General features: G+C 59.7%; 1 protein-coding gene across 2 annotated transcripts in view; it reads left to right on the forward strand.

Annotated features, from left to right (window-relative positions):
* The window catches only part of SAMD11 (sterile alpha motif domain containing 11), a 76,328-nt gene that overhangs the window by 54,826 nt on the left and 4,337 nt on the right, over window positions 1-17,165 (forward strand). For both annotated transcript variants that reach the window (XM_041460299.1, XM_041460300.1), the window contains 5 exons: window positions 670-831; window positions 5,474-5,624; window positions 12,140-12,255; window positions 12,588-12,666; window positions 13,034-13,734. In XM_041460299.1, coding sequence (XP_041316233.1) covers window positions 670-831; window positions 5,474-5,624; window positions 12,140-12,255; window positions 12,588-12,666; window positions 13,034-13,734 — 1,209 coding nt within the window. The remainder of the gene's footprint in view (window positions 1-669; window positions 832-5,473; window positions 5,625-12,139; window positions 12,256-12,587; window positions 12,667-13,033; window positions 13,735-17,165) is intronic.

A 17,165-nucleotide genomic window follows, 5' to 3' on the forward strand; every position in this document is an offset into this window, starting at 1 on the left:
GAGATCTGACCCATAAAAATCAGTGAAGAAAATATGTGAGCGTATCTAGAGAGAGAAAATTATTAATAGACATATTCCACAGCCCTTACCAACCAATGAGCTGGGTTTCACTGCGTCAAGTTTAACACAGAATCCCAGAATTACTGGGCTGGGAGAGACCTTCAAGACCACAGAGTCCAACCCAGCCCCAACCCCTCAACTCAACCCTGGCAGCCAGTGCCACATCCAGGGATGGTGACTCCAGCACCTCCCTGGCTCCTGGGAATTCCCGAAATTCCCCCAAATTCACAGATTCCCCATGTTGGAAGAGACCTTCAAGACCGTGGAGTCTAACCCAGCCCTGACCCCTCAACCCAACCCTGGCAGCCAGTGCCACATCCAGGCTTTGTTAAACCCATCCAGGGATGGTGACTCCAGCCCCTCCCTGGGCAGCCATTCCAGAACTTCACCACCTTTGTGTGAAAAGCTTTACCACCCTTTCTGTAAAAAACTTGACCACCCTTTCTGTAAAAATCTTTTCCCTAATACCCAACCTATATTTCCCTCGGTGCAGCCCGACACACCCCCTCTGATATTTCCTATAAACACCACCAATATGAGCGAAGACCCAGCTTTTCTGCAGGTGGAACCCGGGCCCCAGCTGCTTTATTTTTGTGCCTGTGTCCCCAGAGACGTCGCAGACGCCGGTGCTGGAGGAGGTGGCGCAGATGACCCCGGAGGAGCACTACAGGCGCATGATGTCGGCGCTCAACGAGCACGGCGCCTTCGAGGAGCAGCAGCAGCAGCGCCTCTACCAGCTGGCCAACAGCATGGCAGTGCCCAGCCACGGAGGTAGGGCTGGCACCGCGGGCACTGTGGGCTCTGCTGCCACGGGGGTGGGCTGGGGGATGGCCCCGAGCCCTGGAGTCACTTGGGATGGAGATGGCCCCGAGCCCTGGACTCGTTTGGGAGACGGTCCTGAGTCCTGGAGTTATTTGGGATGGGTTTGGGAGATGTTCCTGTGTTCTCAACTCATTTAGGATGGGTCTGGGAGATGTTCCTGAGCCCTGGACTTGTTTGGGAGATGATCCTGTGCTCTGGACTCATTTAGGATGGGTCTGGGAGATGTTCCTGAGCCCTGGAGATGCTTGGGATGGAGATGGCCCGAGCCCTGGAGTGATTTGTGATGGAGATGTTCCTGAGCTCTGGAGTCATTTGGGATGGAGATGGCCCCAAGTCCTGGACTTGTTTGGGGTGGGTTTGGGAGATGGCCCCGAGCCCTGGACTCATTTGGGAGATGTTCCTGAGCCCTGGATTCCTTTGAGATCGATCTGGGAGATGTTCCTGAGCTCTGGACTCATTTGGGATGGGTCTGGGGGATGTCCCTGAGCCCTGTGTGCACTGGGGGGTGCATGGGCTGCAGTGCTGGGTGTTTGTCATGCCCTGGTGGTGCTGAAGGGGTTCCTGCAGAGCCTTTGTCCATTTTTGTGGAGGAATCTCCCCTTGGCTGGCTGTAAGTGCTGGTTCCCTCTGTCACCACCCCTGGGGATGTGCTTTTCCTGCTGGAGGGCTCAGCAGCTGCAGTGCTCTGTGTTTGCAGGGGAGGTGAGGGGGGTCCTTCTCTTGTCTGAAGAGTTTGTGTCCAACTGATCGTTGGGGATCTCTGCAGGAAGAGATTTGGGCTGGAGTAAGAGATTTGTGGTGTGCAGCAAAGGGGTGAGATGCTGGCAGTGCCAGCCCTCCCTGGCACTTCGGGATGGGAATGGTGAGGTGGTGTTGCTGCCTTCTACTGGGGCTGGAGCAGTGTCTGGAGGTCCTGAAGTCCCGGGATGAGTCCCACAGGCACTGAGGGCTGCTGGAAGGTTTTCCCAGGCTTTTGGAGGGAGCTGGTGCATCCAGCACGTCCTGGGCTGTGCCTAAAGGGGGCACCAGGAGGTTGCAGGATCACGAGCATCCCTCCAGGGGTGGAGCATCTCCCTGCACAGGTCCCTGCACAGCTGGAGCATCCCTCCATGGGTGGAGTATCCTTCCACAGGTCCCTCCACAGCTGGAGCATCTCTGCACAGCTGGAGCATCCCTCCACAGGTCCCTCCACAGCTGGACCATCCCTCCATGGGTAGGGCATGCCTCCACAGTTGGAGCATCCCTCCACAGCTGGAGCATCCCTCCACCACTGGAGCATCCCTCCACAGCTGGAGCATGCCTCCACAGTTGGAGCATCCCTCCACAGCTGGAGCATCCCTCCATGGGTAGGGCATCCCTCCACAGCTGGAGCATGCCTCCAGAGGTGGAGCATCCCTCCAGAGGTGCGTGCTCCTCACCTGCCCTCGGGTGAGCAGAGCCTGCTGCCACTGGCCCAGTCTGCCCCAGCAAAGCCCTGCCCTGTCCCCAGTGCTCTCCCACAGGGGAGGGAGATAACTCAGCTGCAGCAGGCAGAGGCAGGGACGTGGCAGAGGGGATGCTGTTCAGAGGGCTGGAGCGTGTCTGAAGGGCAGAGCCGTGCCAGGATGTGTCCTGTGCTGCTCCCTGCCCGAGGTGTGCAGGGCTGGCACGTCCCTGCCTGGCTCAGGAGCAGAGCATCAGCAGGAGCTGCAGGAGGATCTCTGCTCCAGAGTGTGAATCCCCAGGGCTCCTTGTTAGGTTAATGAAGAGGCTGTCTTCTTTTCCACTCTGTTTGATTTGATTGGCTTCTCTGGGGGCAGGAAGGGATTGCTGTGGAGGAAGGATTTGCTTATCGGGCACAAACACAAACCTGCCCCGGCCCCGTGGGGAGGTGGCACCAGCTGGGGCTGGGCTGGGCTGTGCCAGGCACTGCAGAGCCCCTGAAAACTCAGCTCTGGTGGCTGAGGGGCAGAGCTGTGTGCCACAGGGCCGGGATGACACATGGGAACACGCACAGGGAGGGACGGCGTGTGACAAAAGGGTGGCACTGAATATTCAGCCGTGACTGGAGCCTGGCAGAGCTTGAGCACAGCACAGAGCGTGGGGGTGACCAGGGTGGGGACAGAGCCTGGCCCCGGGTGTCCATCCCACCAGTGTGTGCTGGGGTACAGCTGGATCACCCTCTGCCCCCAAAATAACGAGAGGAGCTCATTACCTTGAGAGCCTGACGTGTTTGTATGGTGATGATTAAACTCCCTCATCAGCATTTGTTGGGGGGGCGGGTCACGCTGGGGTTTTGGGGTGGGCAGGGGGGGAGAAGGATCCTGCACGGGCAGACTCGCTCGGGGAACACTGACAAGACAGAACTTGGTGTATTTTTGGATTGTCTCCACACCACGGGGCTCTGGTTGGGCTATAAATTATTAGTGCCAGTACAAAGCGCAGTTTATCTGCGGGCTCACACGGAGGCACCAATAACATTAATAATTTAAAAAATGTTAATAATTTAGAAATCTTTTTTTTTTAATTGCTTTTCAGCCCCCCCTCCCCCCCTCTCCTCCGGGGGGTTGTTGCGGTCACTCAGGATCAATGCGGCTCCTGGAGCTGGCTGCACGCCAGCCTTCTAAATTACAGCCGCCGTGGCAATCAGGAGTGACCTGGGTTTTTCAGATAATTAATTTATAAACATTGCAAGGTTGCACGGTCTGCCTGGCTCGGCGAATTCTCTGGGTTTTTTTTTTTGTTTTTTTTTTTTTTTTTCAGTGATCTGATGGTGTTTGGCTGTTCCCTGCGTGCTTGTGCGGTTCAGAATTGTCGTTTCAGTGTTTGTCCCCTCGGCTGGGGCGTGGGGACAGGGGCAGGAATGTGGCCAGAAATTGGGGCACTGCTGTCCCCCTTGCTGCCAGCACAAACAGCAGCTGTGGGAGCGTTCTCAGCCCAGCACGGGGCTCCAGCCCTGACCATCACCCCGGTGTTTGATGTGATTGATGGAGCTCAGGCTGGGCTGGGCACGTCTTGGTGCCAGGAGGGATGGCTGGGATTTCCAGAACTGAGGGAGAAGAGCCTGCTGGGGAAGAGGGAGACACAGAGATGGAAAATGTGGCATTACCAGGGTTGTGCAGTGCTCCTACAGCTTTCCAAAGCAGCTGTGGGAAGAGGTGGGTGTGCTGCTGGGCGTGAGGGCTCTGCAGGGTCAGTGTTGGAGGTGATCCTGCCCGGGGTGTGCTTGGGGAGGTAAATGTGCCTCTGCTCCTCTCCCCAGCTGTGCTGTGGTTTCCTCTGGCAGGGCGATGGTGTGAGGGAGGTTTCCTCTTCAGGGAGGTTTCCTGTGCACCACGTGAAGGGCAGCAGAGGCTCTGGGATGGGGGATTTCACACAGATACCAGGACTGAGAGACTCCTGATGCTAACCGGGAGAGAGCAGCCCCCTGGAAAGCCTCGGTGTGCCTGGCTCAGGTGTCCGTGTCACTTGTTCCCTGAGGCCAGGGCAGGGCACATGGGCTGCACCTGCATCACCTGCCCCTCCCTGGGGCTCCTTGGCGTGGGCTTGAGTGGTTCTGGCCTTGCCTGCTCCGTCCATCCCAGGGCACCGTGTGCGCTCCACTGAGCCCTGAAGGTCAGGGTGACACAGGTGTCACAGGCAGGGTGACACGGTGGGTGACATGGGTGTCACAGGCAGAGTGACAGGGTTGTCACAGGCCGGGTGACACGGTGGGTGACATGGGTGTCACAGGTGTCACAGGCAGGGTGACAGGGTTGTCACGGGCAGGGTGACATGGTAGGTGACATGGTGGGTGACAGGGGTGTCACAGGCAGGGTGACATGGTGGGTGACACGGGTGTCACAGGCAGGGTGACACGGGTGCCACGTTCTGCCGCGGTGCCAGGGCAGTGCAGGCTGAACGAGGGCTGCGTTTCCTCCTCACCTGCAGCTGTCTGCAGGCAGTGCTGTGCTGGGGCTGGGAGGGGGGTTCCCTTCTGTACCCCACCCTCAGCTGCTCGGGGCCCAGCCCTTCCCTGTCCGGGGCAGGTCCAGCCCTGCAGACCCCCCACGGGGGACCCGGGCACGGAGATCTCCGGTAACCCCGGAGGGGACACGGCTGGAGCGGGGCAGGTGCTCGGGACCGACCGGGAGAGGGAGTTGGGAATGCCTCCCTGTCCTGCGGCTCTCCTCGCTTCCATCCATCCTTCCCTCCCTTTTTTCCGCTCCTTCCCTCCCTCCCTCCCTCCGGCAGGAAGGCAATTAAGCAGCAAATCCACCCCCGTGCCGTAGTTGCACAATTTCCTCCGCTGCCGAGCTCCCGGCGCGGCGGGGGCGGATCGCGGCCGGCTCGGAGCCGGGGCCGCCGCTCCCCGGTGTCCGTGTGTGTGACCGTGTGTCCATGTGTCTGTCCGTCTGTGTGACCATGTGTGTGTGTGTGTCTGTCCGTCTGTCCATCTGTGTGACCATGTGTGTGTGTGTGTCTGTCCGTGTGTCTGTCCATCTGTGTGTCCGTGTGTCCGTCCGTGTGTCCGTCCGTCTGTGTGTCCGTGTGTCCAGCGGGGCCGGGGCCGGGCAGCAGCAGCTCCTGGTCCAGCCCCAGCCCCAGCTCCTCACGGTCCCCTGCTGCCCAGATCTGCTCCGGGCGCGGCAGGAGGTGGCGGCGGCGGCGGCGGCGCGGACCCCGGGCGCGATGGAAGCGCACATCCCCTCGGCCAGCAACTCGTCCAGCCAGCGCAGGAAGCAGGGCCTGCCCCAGCACAGGGACAGCCACTTCCCCGACAGGTACGGCACGGCCCCGGGGCGGGGTTTGCCGGGGGCGGGGGGCTCACACCGGCCGGGAGGGGTGGCACGGGTGGGGGGAACGGCTGGGTCAGGGATGGGATGGGATGGGATCAGTGGGATGGCATGGCATGGCATGGCGTGGCGTGGCATGGCATGGGATCAGCATCATGGCGTGGGGTAGGATCAATGGCATGGCATGGCATGGCATGGCATGGCATGGCATGGGCAGTTTGGGAGTCACCGTCCCTGGAAGTGTTCACAAACCGTGTGGATGTGGCACTGGGGACATGCTTTGGTGGTGTCAGGGTCGTGGCTGGACTCGGTGGTTTTAGAGGCTTTTCCAGCCTTTGGGATTGTGTCATTCTGAGCTGGGCAGAGCTGATTTGCCTGGACAAGGTATGATCATCTCCTCTGGGGGTTGGGCAGGTGCTGGGGATGCTCCTGCCCCGCTCTGGGGTCTGTATGGAAAGGGGGGAATCTTTGCCTGTGCTGATCTGCATCCACATCCAGGGGAGCAACTGCCAGGCTGGAATGATCCCAAACCTGTGCTGGAGGTGCCACTCTCACCTGTTGGTGGGCAGAAGTTGAGGTGTTGAAGTTTGCATTTCATAGCGTCCCCACATAATGAGAGAGGAGAAATGCTCTGAGGTGGAGCAGAAAGAGAAGTTTTCTTTGTTAAGGAAAAAAGCCTCAGCTTGCCTCTCCCACTGCTAGGAGTGCTGGAAAGCTGATATCCCCCCACCCCCAGGAAATTCTAGCTCATTTATCTTGCTCTGTGCCACGAGCCATTCCCTCTGCAATCAAGAACTTCAGAGGGAAATTAAATTAAAGCTGCGTGCGTTCCTGACAGGGATGGAGGGGACAGGAGGGGGCTGTGGGGATGCAGAGCCTTTGGATGTCATGGGATGAGCAGTGAAAGGCTCTGGTATTTACACTTCCCTTGGCTTTTGTGTCGGGGTGGGGGCAGAGCAGGCTGCACTATCAGCTCTGCAGCGTGTGTATGGATGTGCTGAGTCCAGAGTCCCCCCCCCATTTAGATCCTGTCTGGTTTTCCTCCTCTGCCAGCAGCACCTTTGCACTGTGGAGGGGCTGAGCAGCCCTGGAAGCCTCTCTCCCACAGCGTGTACTTTGGCTAACCCAGCCCATAAATCCCAGCTCCTGAGCAGACCTGGGAGGAATGCAGGGCTGGAGGAGCCCCTGCAGCCGCTCTCAGGAACGTTTCCCCAGCGCTGTGTGGGCTGGAGAGGAGCCAGGCCGGCCCCAGGGCTGCCTGGAAAAGCATCCACGGAAGGGTGGAGGCTGCTCACGGGGAGGTGCTGCTGGCAGGAGGGGCGGGCTGAGCGTGGGGAGGTCCAGATAAACCCCGTTAATTAATTAATTATTGTGTCTTTGCTGGTCAGAAACAGGCTGGGAGCTTGGCTTTGTGGGGATGAGGCACACAAACACACTGATGTGGGTTTTCTTTAGCCGAGGTCCTGGTAGGGGCAGAGTGGTCCCTTGATCTCTTTGCTCCCTGGAGTCAGTGAAACTGAGACATCTTGCCAAAAGCAGGCTCGAGCCACAGTCTGGAGAATTCATTTGGTTTCGTGGTTTTGGTTTCCTAGATCCTTTGGGGATGGATTCAGCTGGGATGCTGGCGTGCCAGGGCCTGGTGGTGTGTTTGGGAAGATGGTTGAGTTCAGTGTTATAAAAAGACTTGGAAGAGGAGAGGGTACAACTGAAAGGTGCCACTGTAAGCACTCCAGCCTGGAGCTCTTCCATCTCCACACTGCTGCCTCTCCTGCAGAGCTGGCAGGTGGCTGTACCCTGCAGAGCTGCTTGGATGCTGCTCCTTGCTTGCTGTCTCCAGGATTTGTTGGCAAAGTTCTGCTGGGGTCCTTCAGCCTGGAGTGTTCCTCCCCAAGGTGCTCATCCCTGCTTCTCTCTGGGTGGAGCCTGGGGAAAATCTTTCATGCCCTGCACACAGAAGGGGTTGGAGAGGAGCTGAGCAGGGCTGGATTCTGTGCTCAGTGGGGTTGGACAGGAGCTGAGCAGGGCTGGGTGAGATGCTGGGCTCTGTGCTCACTCAGGTGAAGCTCCATGGCTGGGTTTGGTGCATCATTTCTGTGCTGGGAGTTGCTTTTTGTGCCTGCAGGGTGAGGTGTGGGGTCTGGGGGTCCCGCCCCTCTCAGGGGAGAGGGCAGAGGCAGGCAGGTGCTGAGGCAGGTGTGGGTACAAGCAGTGGCTCTGTGCTGCCTGAGCAGGCAGGGGGAGCACAGCTCATCCCCCAGGATCCGGGGGAGGCAGCAGGAATGCCAAGAGCATGGAATGCTGCCAGCCTGGGGTGCCAGCAGCACCCCCATGCCGGGGTCCTGGGAAGCCCAGCCCCTTGGCAGGGCTGAGCTGGGGCTGGGAGCTGAGAGAGGCACCCACTGCCTCCCCTGCAGGAGCTGACAGACACCGTGCACCAGCCAGAGGCTTCCTCTGAGCAGGGATGTGCCCAAAATACCCAGCCTGGCTTTTTGGATTCCCTTCCTCCCATCTGCTCTTCCCACGGTTTGTTCTTCCACCGCCTCATTCCTCCTCCCTGCTCTGGGGAGGTTTTCCTTTTCCCTGCTGGCTCCTTGGGCACAGCTCCTGCCCTCCCTGGGCACCTCCCTGGGCACAGCTCCTGCCCTCTCTGGGTACAGTTCCTGCCCTCCCTGGGCACCATCTCTCTCCTGCTCTTTCCCAGGCCAGCCCTGTGTCCCCTCTCCTCTCTGAAGGCTCTGATGTTCTGATTTTTGCCCTGCCAGGATCCCTCCTCCCTGGTTCCCACCTGGCTGAACGTGCTGCAGAGCAGAGGCCAAGGAGCTTGCCCTGGTTTAACCACTTTGGTTTCAGCAGCAGTTTGAATTTGGAGGGGGCAGCACAGACCAGCCCCTCTCCACAGCCAGGCCAGTGCCAGCACATGTTCTTTTCCTGCCTGGAAATCCCAAACAGCATTTTAAGCAAGACCTTTGATTTTATTTATTCTCCCTTGCTGGCAGTCTGGGGATGGCAGAGCAGCGAGGAGCTCTGTGCCTCCTGCCTGTTACCTCGGGTTTAAAGTGTCTCTTCCTATCAAATGCAGAGCAGAAGAAAGCAGAGCTTTCATGCATTCTTTCCCCCCCGCCCTTCCCTCTTCTTCCATCCGTTCTAAATTTATTTCCATGCCTTGCCGGTTTCAATCTGCATTTCCTGACCCTCTCACATCTCCAGTCACAGCCTGTGCTCCCAGCCTTCCCCCAGAGCTTGGCTGGAGCCAGGGGGGAGCTCAGCTCCAGGCTGGGGAGGATATGATGGGGTTAAAGTGAAAGGCTTGGTTTTAACAGTATAATGTGTAACCCCATAATGACTTTAAATATTGATTATTTGAAGGCCATTAGTGCTTATTGTTAAAGAAAAGTCGATACTTTTTAAGCCTTGTGAACCATTTGTCTCCTGTTAAAGGACATATCAAATTTAGCAGCGTGCAGTGCAAATCCCCTAATACCCTGCTCACAAGCCTCCAGCTGGCATTTTAGGGGGGGAAGAGGAAAAGGGGGCAGGGGGAGGAATGTGCAGCAACACAGAATTGCTCTCTTCCAGGGAAGGACAAGGCTTATCAGATGTAATTGCCAGGGGCTAAATTCACCTCCTCAGAGTAGGGCACTGCAATTCTGCCTCTGAGCCGTGGAGGAAGAGGAGGAAGGAATTTGATGGGGGATTCGAGGCTGACAGGTACCTGGGAGAGGATGCAGGGATCAGCGTTTGCTGCACACCTGTGTGAGGGCACAGCAGCCTTTGTTCAGGTCTCGGGGGCTTTTCACTCTGGGCTTGCCAGTTATTTTCCCAGCTGGCTGGCAAGGCTGGGAGGGCTGCCCAGCCCTGTGCCAGGGCACGACCTGGTGCTGCTGCCTCCCTCCTGTGCCAGCTCCCCGTGGTGCCAAGGATGGGGCAGATGGGCTGGCAGGGAGCAGGGCAGGCTCCAGCAGGTTCTGTGCCTGGCAGGGTGGCTCTGTGGGGTGCCACAGAGGGTCTGTCCCTCGTGGCCACGCAGCTGAGGGGCTCCCCAGGGCTCTGGCTGGCCCAGGAAGGCAGGGAAGCTCTGAGGGAATGAACTGCAGAGTCTGGAGCAGATGTGAATTCCTCAGGGATCAAAGCCATGCCCCGTAGCACAACATGAAAGCGCAAAAACAACCTGGGATGAGCACTGGGCTGCCAGCAAAGGGAGAACCTTTCCTTTTCCAGCACCCAGCCCTGATCCCATCCCACCCTCTGCTTCCTGGGCGCAGACTGGCATCCATCAAGGAGCTCCTTTGTTTTTGAGCTCTGCACGGGCAGCCTGGATGTCCCGCAGGATCCCTTCCCTCACATCCCCGAGGCGAAGCGAAGGAGGGCACGGCCACGCCATGGTTAACAGCGACTTGATTTCCTAAATTGCTTCTTATAAAACGAGCGGCACGTCTGGCAGGCTCGTCTCCCCATGATTACAGCTAATTACGATCGAGCGGACACCTCGGAGCCCCCGTCACGCCGCTTTAATTGTCCGTTTTTCATCCGCGGGGCCGGCCCGGGTGGCAGCAGCACTTGGCAGCCCGGCCACCGCGGCCCCGGCTAATTGCGAGGCCTCGGGGATTAGGGCAGGTGATTACACACTTCACGGTGTAATTACATAAGCATCGCTTGGCTGCTGCCCCGGCTCGGAGGCGAAGGTCGAGCGCGGCGTTACCTGAGATTAATTGGAGCTGCCAGCGGAGCGCGGCGCACGGGCGGCATTAACATTGCAGCAGCCCCCGATCGATCCGCGCCGCGCCTCCAGACACCGCCGGGGCCGCAATTAGGTTAGAGGAGAGCCAGGGCAGCCGGGAGGAAGGGAGCCGGAGCCAGGAGCCAGGCAGGGATGGGCAGATGGCACGGGCTGCTGCGGGAAAGGAGGAGCTGGGGAGGGGAAGCGCAGCTGGGGCGGCGTGTGGGGCTGCGCAGAGCGGGGATGAAGCTGCGCTGGGAAGGGCTCTCCTCGCCCACTTCATGCCCAGGAGTCCCTGTTTGGCTTTCCATGAGCTGTCCGTGCCCATGAGCTGATCCATTTCTGTGATCTGATCCATTTCTGTGATCTGATCCATGTCCATGAGCTGATCCATTTCCATATCTGATCCATTCCCATGATCTGATCCATGCCCACAAGCTGATCCATTTCCATGACCTGATCCATTTCCATGACCAGATCCATTTCCATGACCAGGTCCATTTCCATATCTGATCCATTCCTATGATCTGATCCATTTCCATGTCTGATCCATTTCCATATCTGATCCATTTCCATATCTGATCCATTCCCATGATCTGATCCATTCCCATGATCTGATCCATTCCCATGACCTGATCCATTTCCATGACCTGATCCATTTCCATGATCTGATCCATTTCCATATCTGATCCATTTCCATATCTGATCCATTTCCATGAGCTATCCATGCCCACAAGCCATGGATGGCCAGGATGCTCCCATCATTATCCCCCCACTGCGGTGCCTCTGCACGTGCTGTGTCTGTTGCAAAGTCACAGGCACCTTCTGCCTCCCTCTGCCTTGGCCTCCAGCCTCCCTGGGAGCAGATTTTTCCAGGGAGATACTGTAAAATGAAAATAAACGGCCCCGCACTTGGCTGTGCCTCTGGATGCCCTGCTGAAGGTAATAATGTTGTAAGTGGCCATCAAAAGGAATTAAGAGACGTGCAGCCGGAAAGCAGATTTGCTTGCAGGCTCCCAGGGCAGATTTGACTAATGGAAGAGACCTTGGCTCTTATTCCCTTCCTGCCTTTTTTTTTTTTTTTTCCCTGCCTTCTCTCCTACTGTAAGTGCTCCCTGCCTTTTCTCCAGAATTGTCCCCTTCCCACCACCCAATCCTGCCTCTCTTGAGTTTCCCCAGCCCCTGGCATCTGCTCTACCCATTCTGCCTGGCTTCACCCACCCCTTCTCCAGCAGGATTCCTTCCCCCTGACCCCGTTGCCCTTCCTGCTCACATCCCTCTCCTGTCTGTATTTTCCTCTGCCTCACTTCCAGCTTTCCTCTCCACGATTAAAGGTCATCCCTTAGCCCAGCTAGGACAGGTGTTTTTTGCAAGGCAAGCCAGTGATGCTTTCAGATCTTGCCAAACCCACTGCCCAAGCACAGAATTCCTTCTCAGCTGCGAGGTGGTTGAGGCAGGAACCCAAATGTGATGAGGGAGGGGCAGATGGAGCATCCTCAGCCCTGCCCTTGAAGCAAAGGGGAAAACCCTTTGGACAGCCCGGCTGAAAGGCCACGGGAGCAAAGGTGGGAAATGTGTGGGACCTGTGGAGTCCTGGCTGCCTTCTTCCCCTTTTGGTTCCGCTGCTTTTGCTTTTTTCTCTCCATTTTAGCAGCTCTGCATGAGGGTGAAGAGGCAGAGAGCAGCCTCTGGGCAGGATGCAGCTCATCTGCTGCCAAGATGTTCTTCCTGAGCCAGGCTGGAGCCTCCAGGTTTTCACCAGGGCTTTACTTTGTGATTCCTGCAGGGAGATATCCCACCCACCGCCTCTGCTGTCGCCCCAGAACGCTCCCCACATCGCCCTGGGGCCCCACCTGAGACCTCCCTTCCTCGGGGTGCCTTCAGCGCTGTGCCAGACGCCAGGTGAGCGCTCCGGTGACGCTGGTGGGCAGCCAGGGCAGGGCAGAGCTGCAGCCTGTGACAGTCTGCCCTGCAGCCAGACAGCCCACACGGCTTTTCTGTGTCCCCCCACGGCTGCTGGGCTGACTTCACCCTGGTTCTGCAGCCAGAGGAGCACATTCCTTGGCTGCCCTTCCTGGCCCCGTGTTTGGCCACGCTGCTGTGGCAGTGAGGGCTAGGTGTGCTCTGGAATAAAAAGCAGCACTCAGGTGCCATTTTTCCCCGTGGGGAGCTGGCCCTGAGGCAGCCAAGGGTCAGTGCTGACAGGAGTAACCCGCAGTGCTCTCCCTGCCCAGGTTACGGGTTCCTCCAGCCGGCACAGGCGGAGATGTTCGCACGGCAGCAGGAGATGCTACGGAAGCAAAACCTGGCCAGGTAGGAGTGGAAAGGGCTGGGTTTGTCCTGGTGTGGGTTTGTCCTGGTGTGGGTTTGTCCTGGATTTGTCCTGGGTTTGTCCTGGGTTTGTCCTGGTATGGGTTTGTCATGGTGTGGGTTTGTCCTGGTATGGGTTTGTTCTGGTGTGGGTTTGTCCTGGATTTGTCCTGAGCTTGTCATGGTGTGGGTTTGTCATGGTGTGGGTTTGTCCTGGCTTTGTCCCGGGTTTGTCCCGAGCTGGACGCAGACGGCACAGCAGGATCTGAGTGAGGCCTGTGCAGGTGTGCAGCTGACACCTCCCTCGTGCAAGGCTTGGGTAGGACCTCATTCCTCCAACCCCCCACCAAAATCCCCTCTCTCCTCCCAGGCTGGAGATGTCGGCCGAGCTGATCCGCCAGAAGGAGCTGGAGACCCTGCACCGTCAGAGGCTGCTGGCCGGAGACCCCCTGAGCCTGCACCCGGGGCTGCCCCCGGACCACCCCGCGCTGCGCAGCGTGCACGACGTCCCCGAGGGCCACGCGCTGCGCGACGAGCTGTCCCGGCGCAACGCCATGCTGGTGCTGCGGCACAACAACGCCCCGCTGCTGTCCCTCACCCCCGGCGGCCCCGGCGCCGCCACGCCGCCCAAGGAGCAGCCCCGGCGGGCGGGCGGCGGCCGCAAGGCCTCGCAGCCCCGCGCGGAGCCGCAGGGCCCCGGCGAGGCCCGCGAGCCGCGCGCCAGGGACGGGGCCCAGGACTGTAACGACGAGGAGATGAAGGACTCGGAGAGCGACGCCGAGGCCGCCGAGGACAAGGCCGAGGCGCCGAAGGCCGAGGGCGGCTCGGCGGCGGAGCTCAAGGAGTGCAAGGACGGCGCGGGGAAGGCGTGCGAGGGGGCCAAGGAGGCGGGCGAGGCGGGCGCGGGCTCCGGCGTGGCCTGCAGCTCCTCCAGCGCCGAGTCCCCCAGCCACCTGCTGGGGCCCGGCATGGGCAAGGCCGAGGTGAAATACCTCCCTCCCGCCTCCCTGCCCGCGCCCCAGCCGCTGCCCTTCGGCTTCCCCTACACCATGAGCCCCTACTTCCACGCAGGTGAGGCGCCGGGGGATCTGCTGCTGCTGGTGGGGTGAGGATGTGTTGGGCAGTGTTGGAATGGGGGTTCTGCCCCCTGCTCCTTCCGCAGTGGGGTTGTGGTTGCTTTGTCAGGTTGTCTTGTCTCTAAAGGAAGAATTTCTGCATGGAGAGGGTGGTGGTGGCACCATCCCTGGGAGGTGTCCAAGGAAGGATGGACGTGGCACTCGGTGCTCTGGTCAAAGGTTGCACCTGATGGCCGTGGAGGGTTTTTCCAGGTGCCCTGTTCCAGGGCAGGGCAGCTGGGCTCTTTGTGGTGCCTCTCCGTGCCCCAGGCACTGGGAGAGCTGGGCTGGATGGCACAGGCAGGCAGGGGGGTCACTGCCAGCTCTGCTCTCACTGCAGAGCAGGGGATGGCACAAATGGGGTCTCAAACCCAGGGAGCCCCGCCAGCCCAGCCAGAACCCCAATCATCCCACAGCTAATTACCTGGCAGAGCAATTAGCAGGAGGCAGGACGCTCGAGGAGGGAGCAGGGGGGCTGTGCTGTGCTGTTCTCCACGCCAGGAGCTGCCTGTGAGCAGCCTGCCCATCCCTCATTAGAGCTGCCTCCCAGGCAGGAAGGAGGAAGCGATTTTTCAGCGACAGGCAGGTGGCCAGGATGATAAATATTCCTGCTGCCTCGGGCTGCCCAGCCTTCCTGCAGGAGCCTTCTCCCCCTGGCCATTAGAGAGGGACGGGCTCAGCTCCGTGTGCTCCTGGCTGCTGGGAGGCTCTGTGGGGAGGCCTGGGCTGGGCTGCCTCCCCTCCCTCCCCCAGCAGTGTGTGAGATGCTGTAATAGCCCATTTATTATTATCACTTTGGATTTATATCACCAGCACATCTCGAGGCTCCGGGCTGGGTTTCCCTGCTCTCCTCCCCTGCCTCGTGCAGCCTGTGCCAGAGCTGGAGGTCTCTTCCTGAGGGCTCTTTGGCTTCTGGCTGCTCTCCCTGTGGGTTTGAGCCCTGCCGTGCTGCTCCAGAGCAAATCCTCCCACCTGCAAAGCCTCAGGAGGACAGGGAGGTGTGGAGGATGCAGCACCTGGGCTTGAGGTGGGAGTTCAGCAGCTGAAATGTTGAGGGTTGTATCGATCCAAGGGCTGCAGCCGTCCTGGGGAGAGTGAAAAATGTGTCCTGTGGCTCTGGGGGAGCACAGAGCACCCCAGGGCAGGCAGGCAGGGCTGCACCCACCTCTCCCCCCTGGCACACAATTCCTGTACCCCTTTTGGCACAGGGACTGCCCCCTCAGGAAGGATGGGACCTTGTACCTCGCCTGGAGACTGGAATTAGGAAATACCCACCCAGCCAAGGCAGGTGGCCAAGGGGGAGAGCTGGAGGGAGGAGAGGAGAGGGGAGAAGCATCCAGCTGAGAAGGACGCTGAGTTGGGGGCACTGGGAGGAGGAGGAGCTGCTCTGTCCCTGCTGTCCCTGCTCTGTCCCAGCTCTGTCCCTCTCTGTCCCTGCTCTGTCCCAGCTCTGTCCCTGCTCTGTCCCTCTGTGTCCCCTGCTCTGTCCCTCTCTGTCCTGCTCTGTCCCTGCAGTGTCCCTGCTCTGTCCCTGCTCTGTCCCTGCTCTGTCCCTGCTCTGTCCCTGCTGTGTCCCTGCTCTGTCCCTGCTGTCCCTGCTGTGTCCCTCTCTGTCCCTGCTCTCTCCCTGCTCTCTCCCTGCTCTGTCCCTCTCTGTCCCTGCTCTGTCCCTGCTCTGTCCCTGTCCCTGCTCTGTCCCTGTCCCTGCTCTGTCCCTGCTCTGTCCCTGTCCCTGCTCTGTCCCTGTCCCTGTCCCTGTCCCTGTCCCTGTCCTGTCCCTGCTCTGTCCCTGTCCCTGCCTTGTCCCTGCTCTGTCCCTGTCCTGCCCTGTCCCTGCTCTGTCCCTGTCCCTGCTCCTCCCTCTGTGTCCCTCTCTGTCCCTGCTGCCCCTCTCTGTCCCTGCTGTCCCTCTCTGTCCCTGCTCTGTCCCTGTGTGTCCCTGCTCTGTCCCAACTCTGTCCCTGCTGTGTCCCTGCTCTGTCCCTGCTGTGTCCCTCTCTGTCCCAGCTCTGTCCCTGCTCTGTCCCTGCTGTGTCCCTCTGTGTCCCTCTCTGTCCCTGCTGTCCCTCTCTGTCCCAGCTCCATTCCCAGAGCTGCTTTCTGGGCTGTGGCTCGATGACCTCATCTCCTCAAGGTTTCAGCAGCCTCCTCCTCCTCCTCCTCCTCCTCCTCCTCCTCCTCCTCCTCCTCCTCCTCCTCCTCCTCCTCCTCCTCCTCCTCCTCCTCCCCCGTGCTTTGGCAGAGGTGAAGGATGGAGTGTGCAGAGGCTAAAATCCTTCTATTGATTGCAGTCTGGAGAGCAATTAACGCAGCCTTGCCTCCTCCTCCTCCTCCTCCTCCTCCTCCTCCTCCTCCTCCTCCTCCTCCTCCTCCTCCTCCTCCTCCTCCTCCTCCTCCTCCTCCTCCTCCTCCTCCTCCTCCTCCTCCTCCTCCTCCCCCGTGCTTTGGCAGAGGTGAAGGATGGAGTGTGCAGAGGCTAAAATCCTTCTATTGATTGCAGTCTGGAGAGCAATTAACGCAGCCTTGTGCTGCTCCTGACCCCAGCCCTCCGTGGGGGGACACGAGGGGTGCTCAGGGAAGGGGCTGGGACAAAACTGCTTGAACCCAGGGGTGGGCTGGCTGCCAGGGTGGCACTGTGTGCCCAGCTGGCACCCGGGCTGTCCCCTGTGGTGCCAGGAGCACTGTGCCATGCTCCAGAGCCACTCCAGCTCTGGCAGGGCCAGCTCTGGTGTCCATGCCCCCTCCAGCCTCTGGCTCCTGTTTCTGGAGCAGCTGGAGCTCAGGAGGAAGGGAGGGGGTTACAAATGGGCTGGGGACACCTGTCCTGGCACGATGGATTCCTCCCAGCCCGGGCCCCAGCTGCTGGAACGCTCCCTAATCCATTGCAGCCCCTGGAGCATCATTTATCAGGCAGGCAGGCAGAGCAGGCTGCCAGGGAATGGCTGCTGCCCTGGGTGGCTCCTGCAGAGCTGACATGTCATTATTGGGATCCAAGGTGTGGCCCTGCAGCCCTTGGTGGCACCTATTTGTTCTCATTGTCTGGGCTGCCAGAGCAGGGGGGGGACACAGGCTGGGCACTGTCCTCCCAGGGGGCACAGCAGGGAGGGCAGGAGCCCCTCAGACCAGAAACCCTTCCCAGGGTCATTCCTGAGGGATGGCAGGGCAGGGGGGACAGCTGGACACTGACCCTGGCTGAGGGGACCCAGGGTGCAGCTGGGACAGGTCTGCTGAGCATCCTGAGGGGTCTGGGCTGGAGCAAAGTGCTGGCAAGGAGGGTCCCAGACCTGTGAGGAGAGGGGAGCAGCCCTGTCCCTGCTCCAGGGTGGCAGCAGCCACCACAGAACCCCAGGAGGGGTCAGGTTGGAGGGACCACTGGAGCTCCTCTTC

The sequence above is a fragment of the Pyrgilauda ruficollis genome, unplaced genomic scaffold (assembly GCF_017590135.1).
Source record: "Pyrgilauda ruficollis isolate IOZ18807 unplaced genomic scaffold, ASM1759013v1 scaffold141, whole genome shotgun sequence".
Taxonomy (NCBI): domain Eukaryota; kingdom Metazoa; phylum Chordata; class Aves; order Passeriformes; family Passeridae; genus Pyrgilauda; species Pyrgilauda ruficollis.